This window comes from Buteo buteo, chromosome 5 (assembly GCF_964188355.1).
Source record: "Buteo buteo chromosome 5, bButBut1.hap1.1, whole genome shotgun sequence".
NCBI lineage: Eukaryota > Metazoa > Chordata > Aves > Accipitriformes > Accipitridae > Buteo > Buteo buteo.
The window spans coordinates 46,204,446-46,223,516 of record NC_134175.1 but is presented as its reverse complement, the minus strand read 5'-3'; the positions used below and the strand labels follow the sequence as shown (position 1 = coordinate 46,223,516).

General features: G+C 40.3%; 1 protein-coding gene across 6 annotated transcripts in view; it reads left to right on the top strand.

Moving 5' to 3' along the window:
* The window catches only part of NCKAP5 (NCK associated protein 5), a 394,562-nt gene that overhangs the window by 19,592 nt on the left and 355,899 nt on the right, over positions 1 to 19,071 (top strand). For all 6 annotated transcript variants that reach the window (XM_075028890.1, XM_075028892.1, XM_075028891.1 and 3 more), the window contains exon 2: positions 419 to 547. In XM_075028890.1, the coding sequence (XP_074884991.1) occupies positions 479 to 547 (69 nt within the window). In that variant the 5' untranslated portion in view covers positions 419 to 478. The remainder of the gene's footprint in view (positions 1 to 418; positions 548 to 19,071) is intronic.

The window sequence follows — 19,071 nt, the reverse complement described above, 5'->3', positions numbered from 1 at the left end:
TCATAGTAGCAGCACAGATGTGCCAACAAGCAGGGCTTACTGAGGAGTGCAGTTAATGTGAAACGAGCTGTTTCCCTCCCCGCCTCCCCCTCCTCAGCCCCAGGTAGTTCATTAGCTCTGCAAATCCAGCTCCCAGCCCAGTTCAAAAAAGACTATGAAAACATGGGGTGTATCGATAAAGACAGTAGTAGCAGATTTTTTTTTTTTTTTAATTCTTTGAGAAGTGACCCAAACATATTGGTAATATTTCTATCTGGAGAGTTTAGGTTTTTTTGGCACAGAAAATTTGTTCCTGGAACACAGCCTACTACAGACACAAAGTCATTAGCTGCTGGGTTATTACTAAGTTAATGATGAAAGACAGAAACTGTTAAGTAAGATATTGAAATGTGCATTTAATTTTTTTTTTTTTTTGCAGTGATGCTGGAAACAGTCTGACATCTCTAGTTGATCAAAAGGAAAACAAATAACCTCAGCTATGGAGAGAAAAAGACAGCTACAGAAAAGGGAATTTGGGAAAAGGCTTTCTCTGGACAGCAGTCTTGTGGTAAGAATGAATATTTATTGAATTTACTGAATATGTCTTCTGTCATAAAAACATAGCTGTTAAGAGGCAATACTCATAATGATGTAAATTTTAAAGGTGTTTATCTATTCATCACAATATCACAACCTTTTGTGACTTTTTTTTAAGATTCTCGAGAGCAAAAGTGCTGGAGGAATTTTACAGCATCCTAAATAGAACCTTGTTATCATATAGAAGCATGTCCCTCAATTCACTGGATTTACACGAGAAAGGAATCCAGACAAATATACCAATCTTGTAATTAAAATCCTACTCAGTCTCTGTGGGATCACTCTGTATCACTTTATACTTAGTGTATGAGAGCTGTAGGTAGCCTGGGTCATCTAATCAGAAGTGCTTGTGAGGATACTAGGACAAATTTGTTCACCATAGTGAATGTATAAACTACAGTAATGTCACCTGAAAGAGAAACGTAAATGCCACATACTGTAAAATAATTGGGTTTGCCATACATAGGATTTGAATTCACTGAGATTGTATTCTAGATTTATTTTTAGTTAATGTTTTCAAATGATGACTGAGATTAACACGGAGTTTTCATAGTTGTACTATGGATGCATGACTGAAAAATGCTGATAGATGTTGAACAGTTGTGCAAGAGGATAAACACACCAATGTCAAGTACTCATCATGCTAGTTTAACAAATACTGAAACAAGCAAAGCTGAGAGAGCCAAGGAAACCCATGCCATCTCTTTGACATTCATAGGTGTTGTCTTCTGAGGAAGAAGTTTGTTCCTGGGTGTTGATAATAGAGCTGCCTCTTTTTGAGTACTCGCATGGCTGGGACTGATGCTAGGAACTGTTAGAAGCAGGTGGATTTGGCATTGATAGCCACAAGGGCTGGGTTCAGGTTCTAGGGTTCACTGTTGAAAACTGGTTTGGCTCCTCACACGAAAGCTGCAAAATATTAAACTTTGCCCAGTGCCACTCATAAATAACAAGTCAAATGATTCATGAAGCAGTACTTGATTAGAGGGAGAAAAGGACAGCAGCGAGGTAAAGGACGCCAGAGAATAAGCAAGCACTCCCTTCCCAGAATGTACCAATAGTCATTTGAAGTCCTCATCTCTGATGATTTCTTGAGCAGATATTTCTCATCTCCTGTAACATCTCCTTACACACAGGTAGTGACTGTGGGATACCAGAGCACTGTTGCCTGCTACGCTGGGTAGCAAGGCCTCATCCATGCATGTGCTAACCCCATTACCTGAGCTGCCCACAGGCCACTCCTGCCTCACCACACTGCGGCTTGCTGTTGAGATTTTCTCCACCAAAAAGGCTACAAAGACCTCCTGCAAAACAGAAACTCTTCCATCCCATCTCTTTGGTCTGACTTCTGTATCCCCATGCTGTAAGGTGCCCTAATTTGTGGTGGCCATTTGTCTCAGGCAAATTTAAGGTGATTAGTCTACCTTGAATTTTACACATTATTACAACTATGTAATTTCCTTCATTTTATGCTATACTTGCGTTTTGGTGGGGTTTTTTTAAGTAAAAAGCTCACTGACATGCTAAAAGCAGTGAATATGGACTGAGCAGGTTTCAGTCTAGCCACTGATGCCTTTCATTCATCTGCTGTGCTCTTTAGCAGGGGTCAGTGGAGCAGTCCCTCCCTCCCAGGTTTCCGCTGCTCTGCAGGCCTTCAGGGACTCTGTTCTTCCCCCTTAGGCCTTAGCTAGAAGGTCTGCACTTCTCAGGTAGTGTCAGCTGGCCAGTGAAGAAATGTGCAGAGCACATTTCAAAAGGGGTCTGTCCTTCTCCTTAGCTTTGAAATGGCACTGTTTCTTATGATGATGAATTACACCCCTTTGTTTTGAAAAATAAAAGAGAGAAAGTTAATAATAAAATTATTAAATTAATAAAATTAATAAAAGTTAGAGAGAAATAGAAGTAGTGAAGAGTAGTGAGTCCTCCCCCAGACTCTGAGCTGATCTTAGGACCTTAATGAGAAGCTAATCTCCCTCCTGTTCAGGCCTTGCAGCTCAGTGCTCTGATGTTGAGAGGTAGCTGTTTTCAGGTTGTTCAGCCTGCAACAAAACCTGCTTTCTCAGCTTGCACGCACTCAGCAGGCCACGTCATGCTTCCAGTGCTATTAAAACTGTTTCAGTTGTCTTCTAGCTTGTGGGCAGAGAAGGTAGGTTTAGTACGAACTCACAATTTTATCTAATACACTCAGAGTCAAACAAACTCTGGCAGGTTTTGTATGCTCAGAAATGTGTTTATTCCCAGGACCAATCTCTGTTATTAGTTCTAAGCATGCACACTCCTGAAACAGACTTCAGCCTAAATCCTGCACCTAAAATGTGCTGCTGTTATCCAAACAATTGGCCATGAACTATCAATATTTATCTAGAGAAAAGAACACTCATAGAAACTGGGTACTGAAAGCTAAGGGAAATGCTAGCAATTGTGAATTTGCACAAAGATATTGCTTAGCATGGCAGATCAGTACTGTTTTTCCCTAACGCCTTTACTGATGTAATGCACTAGATTCAGCCTTTACTTAATGCATTAAGAAAGAAATTTCCTTTTCCCTGAGGTGACAACGTGGTCTGCTGTGTGGATGGGAACAAGGAACTAGGTACTTTTGGCTTCCAGTCCTACCTACTGCTAGTTTGGACTTAATTTATAGCCAAGATAGTGCACTATGCTTAATTCTTACCCTTTGCTATCAGTAAGGGGGGAGCAGAGAGAGACATTTGCCAATGTCATAGGGAATATTGTGTGTGTAACCATCAAAAGTGCTTTGTATAATAATCAGTGCTACCTGCATATTAAAATGCCCATAAGGACTTAATTAGAGGAGAAACAGAAACTGTGGCTGTATGAGAAGGCAATGCTTTGTCCCTGCTCTTCAGCAAGTGGTAAGTAGGGTGGGAGATTGTACACAGCTGAAAAAAAATTCTTCAGGCACTGGCTTGAGGTCCATGTTTTATGCCAGTATGTGCCAGCTGAATATCTGTGGCTGATTATCCCATATTGGTGCGAAAGTGTTGAAGAAAACATGTGAGGGAAAGAAATATTGCAGTATTTCAGTATTTCGAACATAGAAACCCATCACACTACCAGGCTGACACACCCAGATTTAAAACGATGTCTTCTGCTACGCATGGTATTTACAAGTTATGCTTGCCTGTAGCGTTTCTCAGTGCATACACTCATTTTCAGTACTTGTATATAACAGGTTAGTGTCTATTGAAGCTTTATATTGAGTAGAATATGTGTAACTAGGTTAGAGAGTGTCATCCATATGTTTAATTAGAAACACTTGAGCACTGTTCATTGTTTACTGCCAGCTATTATTTCATAACAAATTGGGAGAGACATTTTGAGATTCAAGTGCCTTCAGCAGCCTGTTAGTAAATCACACCGGATACCTTGTGACTCCATGAAATTCAACTGGGCAAAACAAAACACTTTGCCTTCCTCTCATTTTCCCCAAATTCCTGTTCTATCATACTTCCTCTTTATTGTCGCCTTCATATCGTACGTGTGTCTTCATTACCCTTGTATCCACTCTGTTACCAAATTCTATCTGAGCACTATGTTTTAGTCCAGTCCCCTGCCTGTGCAAGTCTTTACGTCTCTCTTCTTGTATCTCTTCCCAAAGGTCTTGTATTTAACCTCTCAGGCATTCAGGGCTGGACACTGCTTGGAAAATCTGGCCTTGATTTACTCAAAACCAGCTTCTTCTTGTTTGGTGGAGTCTTCCAGCATAATTGTATCTCAGAAAGAATTCTGATTTCTGTGTGTTTAAAGGAAATGTGTTTCTACTTTTATACTCTGGACCATGAGATACAAATAGGCGTTTCTGATAACATTCCTCACCCTGCCTGGCTGTGCTGCTATTCCCATCTGCATCAGATTCTAATCTTCTTCTGGAATGTTTTTTCCATGATTTAATCTACAAGTTTTGCATAGTGATGTTTAAAACAAAAGTTCCCTCTTCCTTTCTCATCTCTTAGACTCTGAATATATAGGCTACGATGGTATTTGATGGAAGAGCGAGAAAAGGAAAGAGCTGTTTCTGAAAAAAAAAAGGCATGGCTTCAAACTCCTTAGAATATGGATTTGGGCCTTCAAAATATGAACATAAATTTCATCAGAGTGTTTTGTATTCAAGCCTATCCCATCAAACAATGAGTTTCAGGCTTCATGTGAGGAGGATCCATTTCAGAAACATCCTTCAAACAACATGCCAGTGAGAAATTTCATAGACATTGAAACACTCTTCCTTACACCACAGGCACAGTAACTACTTTTTGATCACTTCAGATACAGAAAAAGATTTCAGTGTTGTTTCATATACTACTCTACCCCTTTCCAGCTGGTGTCTTGGGGGTATAAGCTTTACAATGAGGGCAAATAAACCTTTTTAAAATTAAGATTTTAAAAAGATTTTAAAATTAAGAAATATAAATGTACAAATATGTTCATAGGACATATTTTTTTTAGTGAGTGATTATGGGCCTCATGAATATTTGAATTAATGCTTTACTGGAAGTTAGTACTTTGAAGCCATGTATTTTAACAAGATTCAGGATCCTACCACTGTTAAGAAATGCCAGATAATGCAACAGAGGAATCGATACCACTGCTGCCCAGGTCAAAGGGGAGTCTTGCTGTTCACTTCAATGAAATTAGATCCCTATCAGCTTTTAGTCATAATATCATAGGTATTATTCCAGAAATCTCTAGTATAGCCAATGGCTGTTATTGCTCTGTAGGTTTCCAATATTAGCAATAAGTTGGAGATATTTTATACACCCATACGCTCAGTTACATTTGCAGAGAAAGCAGGTAAGCCTGCAGTGACAATGATGTTTTATAGCTTTATATTCAGGTGAAACAATTATGAAATCATTAACTTCATAACAATTCTTACAGATAATCCTATGAAAGCAGTTAAAGAAAATAATATCTATGTAATTTCTGCCTGATATTTAAAAACCAAAACATACCACGCAATAAGGGTATACGTTTTACAGTTTCAATATAATTTTATACTACCTTATTGTTTCATCTGTTGTACAAGTGATGCTACTGTGTTTTGATTTTATAAAGTTTTCTTCTCCAAATTGATTACAACCAAAATACCACAACTCTGAAAATCAAACTGGTTTGAGATAGGAAGACTAAAGAAGATCTCTGATTCTTTTTTGATTCTAAATAACAGATCTCCATCCCATCATGTTGTTATGACATTACTAAAGATATTTTATCGTATATGTGGTTATAAGATGATAAGATAGACAACAGTTGGAGAACAAGGTGGAACTCTATGTCCTTCTGGATTGCTGTGTAAGAAATTGAGACCAAAGCCATTGCTGTTATTGCTGCAGTACTTCTGTTTAGAATTAAAATAAACTGCAAAATTCATAATGTCTTTGGAAAATATTTATTTGGAATACATTGCTTAGCTGACACATACCTCCATGTCAGATTGTTTTCTGTTTAGACTGGGATATATGGCAATTAAAAGAGAAACAGATCTTTCTGAAGAACGTTCTGCCTTATCATGCATTTTAAATCCTTAAATCCTTTAGGTTTTGTTAAAAAGAGCGCCTTTACAAAGTGAAATAGTGTAAATATTCCACGATTTTAAATTCTTTCATGAATAATTTTTTCATGTTAAATCTTTCATTTCAGCATATGTAGTTGAAAATAACTAATGAATGAAACTAGGTAAAACCAGGATGGAAAGGGATTTTTCTGTATTTTTTTTCACTTCATTTAATATGAAAACATAGAGAAAAATAAAAATTGTACTTCAATAAAATTAAAGCACATATTTCCCTAATACAGGTATAATGAAGACATTTCTGATGTGACAAGGTTTCTTTGGCAATATTTGCAATTTATTATTTGGTACGTGGGGGAGGCAGCTTAGACAGGGAATGCTATAAAAAAAGCTAATGAAAGGATTGATTGTATTTCAGGTTTTCCCTACAAAAGTTCTTCCATAAAAAGAAAAATGGAAAAAACCCCAAACCCTAAACAGACCCAAAGCCAAGCTTTTAAGTAACTTGCGTGGGATGAGGAGAATGTTAGAACGTATCACTGCCACCAGGGCCACATTGGCTATTCTATTCACTGGGGTGTTCTTTGAAAATAATAAAAGCCCTATCCTTTGCCTGATCCAAACTGTCCAGTTGTCTCCCAGACCCTTTTGATCAGGAAAAAGTCAATGTTTCAAGCTGTGCTCTTTATTTGTGTGGATAATTCCCAGCCTGACTACACACGTGGTTGGCCCTTACAGCTGTGGTGGCATTTAGCTGGGGGGATCTGAGAACAGAGTATCTTTTTGAAGCAGCCAGCATTTATCAAAGTAAAAGTTTTTGTTTTATTTAAAATGAGGCTTTTACTTCTGAAAGCAAGCTGCGGTGAAGTGCTTCTCTGGTGGCTCGTGAACTGTGCCCTGCCGCTTTCATTCTGGTCACACACTCCTGTGGGGCTCTGCAGGATTAGCTTTAATGACACCACTTTGTTGTAATAAGGGTAGCAGTGTAATATAATGAATTGTACTGGGGCGTGGGAGTAATACCTTCATCTAGTCTACCTGTGGTTGTATTGGTATCATGTGCAAAACCACTAAGTTGAATGGGAGACCTTTGTTAAGAAGTGCGCATGTGTTATCTGTGAGTAATGCACGGGGCTGGGAGCCAGGCGTTTGGGGGTTAAGTCCAACATCTGTGACCTCTAATCAATTTCTAACTCAGTTTAATAAATTTCTAATTCAGTTTTCTCATCAATAAATTGGACGTTATAATAATTTCTTACCTCATAAGTATTCCAAGAACGGTCTGTTATTAGCATGTGTCTGTCGCTTGCTTTGATATCTTCAGATGAAAGGTGCCACAGAGAAAGCGACATTATAGCAAAGCTGTGAAGAGTGCTGTGCCAGCAAGGCAGGAGGGGAACTCTTCGTATGTGGGAATTAAATTCAGTGAAAGGAATAGCCCTGACTTTTTGCTTGTTGACAGTGACATTCACAATGTGTCTAACATCACTGTGTAACATAATGTAATCCAGCATTTTGAAATGAAAGGTGGCATTAAAAATATTGCCTAGTCAGATGTTGGCTAATGTTCTAACATTTGTAGCCTGGTTATTTTTTTTTCCCACCTAAAACTGCTGCCAGATTCCTTATGAATCTGCAGATATCGTCAATCCTCTCAAAACCTGGGTTTTTATTTGCGGGTGAATTTATAATTCAGAATTGTATTCAGCTGGATACACTATCAGAAGAAAAGCATGTGCCAAGGGTGTAATCAGGCATGATGCAGCAGTGGAAAAGACATGCAGAATGTGAGCCCCAGTTTTCACAGTGTGTTGCAGAGGCAAGCTAAAGCGTCCATAACATTCAGTACATAGAATGGGAGCATAAGTCAAGGAGAACAATTTAATAAAGGTGACAAGTGCGTTGTTCTGAGGTAGAAGACCAAATACAAGAAAGAACAGCAAAGATGTACATGTATTGTTACTAACTTAATAGGTTAAAGTTTGTACATTTTTAGGGAAAACCCCAAAATATAGAATTGACATAAGCATTCAGTAAACTGAATTACTAAGGCAATATTGGAAAAGTCTGTTCCTTATGGCATTAGTATTGCTTGCACTGTTCTGTGAATCTGACAGTAAGGACATCTATTCCACAGAGTGGGCAAATGAAGTGCTATCAACTGTCTATATAATAGACAGCCCTGAAATCTGCTTGAAACTTTGTGGAAAAAGAAAATGCCAGTGTGGGTAGAGTGCGTAAAAACCATCTAAACAGAAGAACAGATTGTCTGTTGTGCACACCCAATGCCTTTAAACACCAGGACTTTGCAAAAATGGAGCGATCTATAAATGTATTGCCAACAGCACATACTTGTCTGCATTTGCATTTTTAATAAAGTCGAAATTAAACCAGAGTTCTTGTTATGTCAGGCATGAGAAAATACACAAGAAAAGAACCATCTGAATGTGTCAGTTCACAGCAGAAGCTGAGGAGAGGTGAGGAGAAAAGAGAAACCACTGGTGTGGGACAGCAGTGCTTAGGCTTTACTGATATTAGCATATCACTAATGCTAATAGAGTGGGAAACACTGTGGGCTGCATGGGTTTAAGGAACATCATTTACCAGCACAGCAGTGCGTGTAGGGTACTAGAAGTAGAATCTGCATCAGCTTGGATAAAGACAGCATAAAGTCACTAGTTTCACCAAGTAAGATGGACGATGGCACTTCCATGTAGCAGTGATGGAAATGTCTGGTTTGGATTTCATTTGCAGAAGAGAGATTTGAAAATAAAGAAGTGTGTAAAGCACTGGATGTCCTGGCAGCAGTTGGTTACTGCAAGTGCCATTCTTGGACTCTGGAGCAGCCTAGCAAAACCTAACATCGTAACTACAAAATACAGGGGCTGCGAGTTCAGAAGGACTCAGTGAACCCAGGGAATTATGTTAGAAGAAGTAAATGTCGGGCCTAATGTGTAGAAATGGCTCTATTAGGTGCCAGTGCCACAGGAAGAACTGAAATCCTTGCTTGGAGCGATACAGATAGCGACCTATTACTTTGATTAAAGCTAGTTTGTACCAACAGAAACCAGTGAGCCTTTTCAAGAACTGGACATGTGGATAAACAGTGAGCAGTAGCTGCATAGCAAGCTAGAGAAGATATTGCTTGAAGAGAGAATAAAAGTAAAAAGCTCATATAGGATTGAAAACAGGGAAATAGCGCATGGAGCGTGTTTTTCCTGAGCAACAGTTGGAACAATATTACTGCTGGAAGACACCTCGATGGTTTATTGATCAAAAGCACTGACACCAACACAGGCAGAAGTGCGCTCCGAGAGAGGAATTATTTACCATTTGTTGCTGCACATCAGAAGTTACATCAATAGGTACATATGGCGACATGGTGACAGCTGAAACAGAACCCAGATCCCTGGAGACCATGCTTTGACAAACTGCTGGCTTTTGCTTTCTCATGTCTTTGGCACATAAACTTAAAGCAACAAACATGAGACTTGAAGGTTAAAATAAAAGCCTTAAAAGAAATTTCTGTAGCTGATCTGCCCTCGTTCATTGTCACAGAACTTGATGCAAAAGCGGAGGAAAACAAAGAAGTAGAGAGAACAGAAAAGATGATTTTACTAGTGCCTGCAAATTAGCTGGCAGATGGACTGAGAAAAACAGAGGGCAATGATATTGTGGCCTTTAAAAAAGCAGGAAAATCAGACCATGTTGCTACAGAATCTCAGCAAATTCCCTGTCACACTTACAACATGAAAATATTAAATCCTAAACAGTTTCTAAAAAGCTTTTAAAGACACTGATTTGGCTGCAGAGGGGGAGCTAAAAATGAAAATGAAGGGAAAAGCAAGACAAATGTCTGCATGTATTTTGAGAGTCATTCGGGAAGGAAACCTCAGCATGGTACAATGCAAAATTTGGGAGCAACAAAAAGAAGTGGGTGTCAAATGTTCAAGTCGACAAACTGCAGAGACTGAACTACAAGATGTTTGTGGTAATTACAGCTGCCTATAGCAAGGCTTAGAAGAAAAGAGTCATAGATTCATCTCAGTGCAGGGACACAGAGACAACTGTGTTCCAAGACCTGATTTTTAGAGGTTTTCTTCAATATTATCCAGTCGGGGACATAATAAGGAGAAATCTTGTTGTGGAGCTATTTGACTGATAGTAGATCTTTATTTTGGATGGAGCCTCACGTCATGATTCGGAGGAGTTTTGATGATTTGCAGTGTGCATGCCAGGCTCTGTTTCCCAGGGCCTCTGGGAGTAGCTGGTGGGTGCCTGCCATCTGGTCCAGAGCCAGCTCAGCAGCCTCCTGCCCGCTCCTGCCCTCTTCCCCGAAGGTGCCAGCAAGGAGCAGGCTGCACGCAGGGGAGAAGAGCTCGAGCGGTGCGAGCCTGCTCCTGGCCACGATCTTGGGCTGCTCTCTCCCTTTCCCGCTGCCCCTTCCCCGTCAATTACAAAGTGTAGCTGTGACAGATCCAAGTCCAGCCACAGAAGAGGAAAGGTCACGGAAAGCTTTGGATTGAATGTGAATATGCACACACGCTGCGTGGCCTGCCACATGATTATGTGCCTCGCTGTGACATAAAGGCTGCGTATCATCAGACTAGCCAGAGATAAGCTGTTACCAAGGGAAATGAATATACCGGGGACCCTTATCTAGGTCTATTAAGCTACCAAATGCAGCAGTGTAATTGGAGGCTTTGCCTGCCCAGATGTTAAGAGCAGAAGGCTGCCTGTAACAAGAGATCTGAGGAGATTGGGGTTAACTAAATAGGGATTTTATTGACAAGCCTTTTAAAATGCTTCATGCCTTCAGCAATTAAACATAACACACACCCTGAGAAGGACAGGTCTCCTCTGTCTCTCACAGTTGCCTGATTCCGCTTGAATACAATCCTGGGGAGAAGAGAGAGAGAAATTATGTCCTATGTTATTTTATAGTGTTGATATAATTCCCTACCCTGCAAGACCGAGAATGAATAGTAAATCTACCCACTGCTGGCTCAGTCATGGCATCCTCTCAAATGTCCTGCTTTGAATATTGTTGCATCCCTAGAAGAATCTACATTTCTGTCACGGACCGTGTGCATGTAAATGTACAAAGGGAAAGAAATATCTTTGCAAAAAGGCATGTAGACGTATCCAGATAGATTTATTTTACAAATAGCTATGGTCAAGTTTTCCTGCTGTTCTTGAGTTTTGCTTATTTTGTCCACTTACAGTGAATTTAGGATAGCCTCAAATGAAAGCTATAGCTTTAAACTGTCTGCAACCCAGAATTTCCAGCCTGTGTTAAATATTCTGAGATTTTTGTATTTGGTTTAGTCCTAGCTGGAAAATCCTGGTTTTGTTCTAAAAAATATATATATACTTTTGGCCCTCTTGCTCATTTAATTCTATAGCTATAATAGATGATGTACACTAAAAGAGATTATGTACACTATTTTGCTCCACAAGTTTACAATTTTGATCTTTAGGTAAAGTGTGTCTTACTGAAAATTTCAGTTAAATCACTATAAGTTTTGCCTTTACGGAATAAGTGTTTCCTGGTTGAAAACCAAGCTGCCAAAGGACTGGCTAAATCTTTCACCTGGAAAATATTCTGCTTCATGCTGTCAACAGAGCTACACAAAAACTCTGCAGTGTAAATATGTCTTTTGCTCAGCACCCCTGGAGGCAGGGACATTCAAGGGTAGATACTCCGATACCAGATATTTTTCTTTTCTAGGGAGTCTGTAAGTGCTTGTCGAGCTCTAATTGCTGTGAATGGCTCTGCTAGCAGTTTGTTTCTACTTACTTCTGTTCTTGCGCCTCTGAGCTTGGCTGTCTGCTTTTGCTTTTAGGGCCTCGTTTGACCCAGATAGGAAGTGAGCTGGGATCATCGCGAAGCATTTAAAATAATTGGGTATCAACAGCTGGCTTTATGGAAAGCTAACAGTGTAAATCCAGAGAGTTTTTATGATTTCAGTGGGTATTTTTGCTAGCGTATAAAGCAGATCCAAGTAATTTTGGCTGGGAAACAGTTTCCCAACTTATTTCTATAATAATACCTTAGAGTTTTTCATTATAGTGAAAATCTCTAGCAGGTCTGAAGGGAAAAATTACCTCCACTGTTTCCAGACACCCAATATGTTTTCCCTTTGCTTGAATTTATGAGTTTTGGCAAAGATAACTCATGATATGATCGTGTTTCAGGGTAATGGTTTCTTGTACTGAATCCCAAACCAATGTGTAACTGTTCAGAAGGCTCCTATGTGTCTTTGGTGATGTACACATACGGGACATGACGCTCCAAAATCCTACCAAACTGTTTTCGCCTCCAGTGTATTATTCACTGCATAGTGTATTGAAACAGTTTTTTGAAGTACTTGTTACTTCCCAACTTCTTTTAAAGTTTTTATGGCATAAATTGCAGTCCTAGTTAAAAAAAGCAAGATTTGACTCTTAATGAAAATTCTTTTGTTTGTATTGCTTTGTAAGTAGCTTCAAATATACCTGTTTATTAAGAGCTTTCCTGAAAGACAAGTGCTTTAATCAAGTGACTCCACAAGGTCTAATGCAGAATTCCTCTCAGATGTAAGCATTAGACTGGGACAGAATGGTTATTTCCATCCTGGGAAAGTATTTGTTATTTTGACATTTTGTTTTCATGTAAAACTATTTTTTTACTTAGAAATGTTGAAAATATCTCCTCTTAAATGGAGTTTACTTTCTTCCCATTTTTGCTGCAATGCCTTCAGAGAGTTGTCATTTATATGCCTTGCATTCCCCTGCTGCCCAGCTACCCTATGGCACGTGTGGAGCACCATCCTCTTACAGAGCTGTCATCCTCTGAAGTGCTGTCTCTGGAGGGGAAGCAACTCTGGACTCTACCTGGTACACAAGATGGAGGAGGTGGGGGTACTCAGCAGGTGAAGTACAGTGCTCTTTGTGACCTTAAACACACCATGCTTGAGCATACAAACAAAAACCTTCTGACTCATAGTAAGAAGGAGTGTGTGGGCGCTTGTGTGTGTGCATTACATTTGTGTAAATTGTCCCCAGAAATGAAACTTTTTCTGTTACCCTAAAGGAAATGTGTTTTTTTAAGAATGAAGCTGGAATTTTCCTGAAAAAAATTCTGAGTTTTCTTGTGGAAACTGCAGTCTCCTCTAGAGTAGTCAACAAAAAATTCCCGAACAGCTTTACTAAAGCTATACAAGATGCTGCTTTTACCTTTAGCCAATCTATCTATTGCCTTATTCCACTAAGTAGAAACTTCAGTGGCACTGATTAGATAGATATCTCAGACAGGAAAGTACATACTCCATATAGGTTAAGGTGACAGAATCTGACATTGCAAGTGTTTGCGTCTTATTTCATTCGTGTCTTTCACATCCCTTAAACTCCAGGAACCTCAGCGGACTTTTTCCTGATGTACATCTGTCTAAGTTCACCAGGAATCAAGCTAACGTCCTCTCTTTATTCTATAGCTATTTTCATTCAAACATTTTTTAGTTATCAACTAGTATCTCATGCCTGTTTCTTCTGCTGTTACTGAGGGTTAGATGTGAGTTTTCTCTCATGTTGTGTCTTTGTAAATTGGGTCGTCTTGTGATACTGAACCACACTGGTTGTCACTGGCTAAGCAGCAGTTTCCTCCTAACCCTCTTCCATGTGTGGTTCTGTTTGATGGGATTGTTATTTACTTTCCAACTACCTTGCAATCTCGGTTTCATCTGTGACTTCAAGCTTTCCTTTGAGTACCACATCAACTACATTGTCAAGGCTTTTTTTTTTATCTGTGTAGGAATTCAGCAAAAGCTCAGGTCTTGCTGTCTCAGCAGGATGCAGAGGGTTTGATTTATGTCTGGATAACAGCACAAATTGAATTATTGCAGTAGCTGGCTCACAGCCTCCTGGATTGGCTTCCACAGGGTATTCTGAAGTTTGTGCAAAATTCACTATACATGCTGCTAAAGAACATACAGTTTAGCATGTCCAGAAATCAGCATGCCACACCTATACGAGGCACTGAATTATCTTTGAATGTGTCATTGCTTAAACCTAGAAAGTTTTAAATACGCTTCCCTCCCCATGTGCCTGTGTCTTGGACTATCCCAGTGTTTGTATGACGTATGAATGAATTTTATGAGCATAACATACATCATTGAAGAGGGTTGTCTCGCAGCCTTCACTCACTCAGTGTCCTTGAGGGAGTCGGACGCCACTGGTGTCGTGTTGCTGTTTCCCTCTGGTGCAGAAAGTCTGTTTCCTTTCAGAGTCTGACCTGGGAATCTCCTTTGATGGAGGCTATGTGTTTCAAAGTAATTAAGTTTTTTTTGCATTCACCAGTTTTATGACTACTGTTTAGCAACTAAAATAACCTTTTTGATTTATAATTGCTTAGTTCTGCTGATTGTCAATTGACTAGTGACTGCAGGTGTATTGCTTTGGGCATTCAACTTTGGGTACTTCATTTACAGAAATGTTGGAAATCTTGAAACACAGGTCCAATTAAATGGGACACTGGAAACTTTCAGACACCTTAAGTCACCAGTTCCTTTGAAAGCCTTAACCAGTAAGCCTTCACCTCCCCAGAAATCACATTTACAAAGATGTGTTTGACAGGGAGTTGCTAGCTGCAGAAATGCAAGCCTTACCTACCATGCAAAGTAAGGATTTGTAATTATGCACAGATCAAAGTATTTTTCATCTGCCAAAACTTTGCTAATGCGAATTTGACAATTAAAACTACTTTATTATCTATAAAGAATACTTTATGTGGCACCAAAATTACAGCATCTACTCTTTTGAGTGCAGAATTAACATTCTGAAATAAGCAATTATATTAGTTAATTCATTTATACATTAAGATTAATTAAAAAATAAATCCTGTAAGTGTTTCAGGACTGTGAGATAATTTTAAAAATTATATCCATAGAGGAATAGTACCAACCCTTTAAACGTTCAAAGAAGTCAGGCTTACAGTCAGTACATTTAAAATTTTTTCACACTGTTCTTCATAGCTAAAAGTTTCTTCTTCAGCAGAGACTCATGCGCAACATTCTTCTTCCTTCCAAATGGTAAATACATACTCCATGTTCTTCCATTTGCGTAAAGCAGAGAGCATGGGTGCTTTCTTGACAAATGCACTATTCAGAATAACCGTTCCATCCTGTTGGGATGGGACAAGACTGGAAAGATGCTCGCTGTTTATCCACGCGCACTGAGTCTCTACTACCTGCAGAGGATGGGCAAGGCTCACAGTGCTTTAAGGGCAGACTGAGTTAAGGCATAATGGGTATCATGTTGGCCCATCTCATATGCAACAACATCAGGCCTTTCTAAGACGGATGCTGTGACTGACTTGTCTGCCTGTTAGTGACTATAGGTGTTGCTGATATTTGGGCCAAGGACAGTGTCTCTCACAACTCCATATTGCTGGTCAGGACCAATTTTAGGCCATGGAAAGGGAAGTCCAACACAGCCTGCAGCTTTCTTACCCACCATGTCCCCAGTGGTACTCATAGATGTGCGTTTCTGTTGAAAAGTTTTATCCCTTTGCGCCTGAATTCAGGATAGTCTTGAAGCAATCGTAATATCCTGTACTTTGATAATGCAATGCAGCCAGAAAAAAAAAAAAAAGTTTAGAAATTAAAATAACCAAATACAGTGCTGTAGACAGCACTATTGCTGATCACAATTATATGCCAAATGTTTTTCATTATCAGAGCTAACCTTTGTGCCTGTCTGTTTTATACCCTAACATGCATGTATTTCCTTAAGTCTTTGACTCTAAATTTGTAATGCTTGCTTTTCAAGATAATTAAAATATCTTTGTAACACTTTTGCCTGTAGCCTTCTGCTGATAGTGTCAACTCTCGTTTTAGCCCTTTTGCACTGACAATTTAGTTAGTATAGTTATGTGGCTCCGTACAGACATGCTGTCGGGTCCACCTTCACATGGAAAGCTCAGTTGACACAGGCTCTACAGGACGGATGCAGATGGGGTGCCCTATAAGCTGGCGCTGTGTCAACGTACTGATTTGAACATACTTGTTGCACCTTAACTCAGTGAGGTGCATTTGAAACTCCTACCTGTAAGCCTCAACTTACCTTGCAGAGATACATGTATTATTAACAACCATAAATGTGTCCAATACTCTTGTAAAACTAGCCTCTGGTATTTATTTCCGTGATGGTCTGCAGTCCTGAGGTGGTAGGTGTAATCAGATGACGTTAATGATACTGTTTAGTGGGCTTTTAGTCAAGTATGCTCATCATGCTTTGCATGTGCTCAGACAGATGTCTGAGAGAAGGAAATACGACACTTTCTGAAATGAAAGAGCTACTGTGAATTAAAACTGTGTTGACCCAAATCCTTGGATCCAAAGATTTCTTAATATGTTTAGTTTATGGCCCATCTCAAATAAGAGGCAATATCTAAGCCAATATATTTTCCCCCAGTGGAATTCAAGGTTAGTGGAGGTTGCTGAGGTACATACTGTGGATGAACTTTTAATAGTATTCAATAATTTTCTGACCTTGGCTAATGGTGGCAACTGTAATTGGATCTCTTTGCTGCAGGGTAAACATGGTCTCCTGTAAAGTGACAAGAGAGTTTGTCCTTTCCTGGTACTTACCGTTCACTAAGATCCTGGTACTACATGTAGCTGACTCAGAAGGCGGCTGGTTTGATCTCTGTTTTGTCGTGTGTGTTCCTATAGTATTAAAAGATAAACATTCAAGAGAGAGAATTGGGTTTTTTAATATGTAGGAAATAGCACTAAGTTTAATACTACAACCAATGTTAAGTTCCTTTTTCTCACATTAAGGTTAAAACTTAGGACACATTTTGGGATGTATCTTAATACATAGAAGTTTGGAGATACAGGTTTCCAATTTCAAACCAGAGATGTACCATATCTGAAAGTAGCAGAAAAAAAATCCAATTTTGTTGCAAATAAATAAGAGGAAACCTTCTAACTCTTGTTTTGTTGTTTTGACTGTTTGCGTTAGTAATTTCAGTCCTTTTCTTCCTTTAGGACTGGAGACTGATAGGTAATTTTATCATTGCCTGTTATGCTTATTAAAAACACAAAGTCCTAAGCACAAAACCTGGGCTTTGAACTTGCTCTTATTTTCATTCATATACAATCATATGTAAAATTTTAGAAAAGTATCAACCCCTACAGGCAAGATAGGGAACATACAAACATATGTTTAGAGATAAGCCTGGGGGCAGCCAATGTTTGAGGGACAGTGTGCTAGTGAGGTCCTTCGGTCTGCCGTCTGGAAGTAGGGGATGGAGATCCATGTGGCAGCAAAGACACAAGGGTTATTGATGTCTTAGAAACCATGGAAGCGCCTGAGAATGGTCACATAGGTATTAGGGCTTCTTGCCCCAGAAAGGTGGCAGGATCAACAGCTGAACCGAAGTGCATCTACAGCAATGCACGCAGCATGGGCAACAAATGGGAGGAGCTGGAAGCCATTGTGCAGCAGGAAAACTATGACATAGTTGCCATCATGGAAACATGGTGGGATGACTCGCACAACTGCAGTGCTGCAATGGATGGCTATAAACTCTTCAGAAGGGATAGACAAGGAAGGAGAGGTGGTGGAGTAGCCCTGTATGTCAGGGCAGTTTGGCTGCAGTCCTGGCTAACCAGGGAGGTCCCAGTTGACTGGAAGTTAGCAAATGTGATACCCATCTGCAAGAAGGGCTGCAAGGAGGATTGGAGGAACTACAGGCCTGTCAATTTGACCTCGGTGCCGGGGAAGGTTATAGAAGAGATAATCTTGAGTGCCATCACATGGCACATACAGGACAACCAGGTGATCAGGCCTGGTCAGCATGGGTTTATGAAAGGCAGGTCCTGCTTGACTAACCTGATCTCCTTCTATGACAAGGTGACCTGCTTAGTGGATGAGGGAAAAGCTGTGGATGTTGTCTACCTAGACTTTAGTAAAGACTTTGACACTGTTTTCCAGAGCATTCTCCTGGAGAAACTGGCTGCTCATGGCTTGGACAGGTGTACACTTTGCTCGGTAAAAAACTGTCTGGATGGCCAGGCCCGAAGAGTTGTGGTGAATGGAATTAAATCCAGTTGGCAGCCAGTCACGAGTGGTGTTCCCCAGGGCTCAGTTTTGGGCCAGTTCTGTTTAAATATCTTCATCAATGTTCTGGATGGGGGGATCAAGTGCACCCTCAGTGAGTTTGCAGATGACGCCAAGTTTGGCGGGTGCGTTGATCTGCTTGAGGGTAGGAAGGCTCTACAGAGGGATCTGGACAGGCTGGATCAACGGGCCGAGTCCAGTTGTATGAGGTTCAAGAAGGCTAATTGTTGGGTCCTGCACTTGGGTCACAACAACCCCATGCAGCGCTACAGGCTTGGGGAAGAGTGGCTGGAAAGCTGCCCGGCAGAAAAAGACCTGAGGGGGCTGTTTGACAGCTGGCTGAATATGAGCCGGCAGTGTGCCCAGGTGGCCAAGAAGGCCAACAGCATCCTGGCCTGTATCAGAGATAATGTGGCCAGCAGGAGCACTGGTGAGGCTGCACCTTGAGTACTGTGTTCAGTTTTGTCTTTCTACAAGAAAGACATTGAGGTGCTGGAGCGTGTCCCAAGAAGAGCAACAAAGCTGGTGAAGAGTCTAGAGCACAAGTCCTACAAGGAGCAGCTGAGGGAACTGGGGCTGTTTAGCCTGGAGGAAAGGAGGCTGAGGGGAGACCTTATCACTCTCTGTAACTACTTGAAGGGAGGTTGTAGTGAGGTGAGTGTTGGCCTCTTCTCCCAAGTAACAAGTGATAGGACAAGAGGAAATGGCCTCAAGTTGTGCCAGGGGAGATTTAGATTGGATATTAGGAAAAATTTCTTCACCAAAAGGGTTGTCAAGCACTGGAACAGGCTGCCAGACAAGTGGTTGAGTTGCCATCCCTGGAGGTATTTAAAAGACATGTAGATGTGGCACTTAGG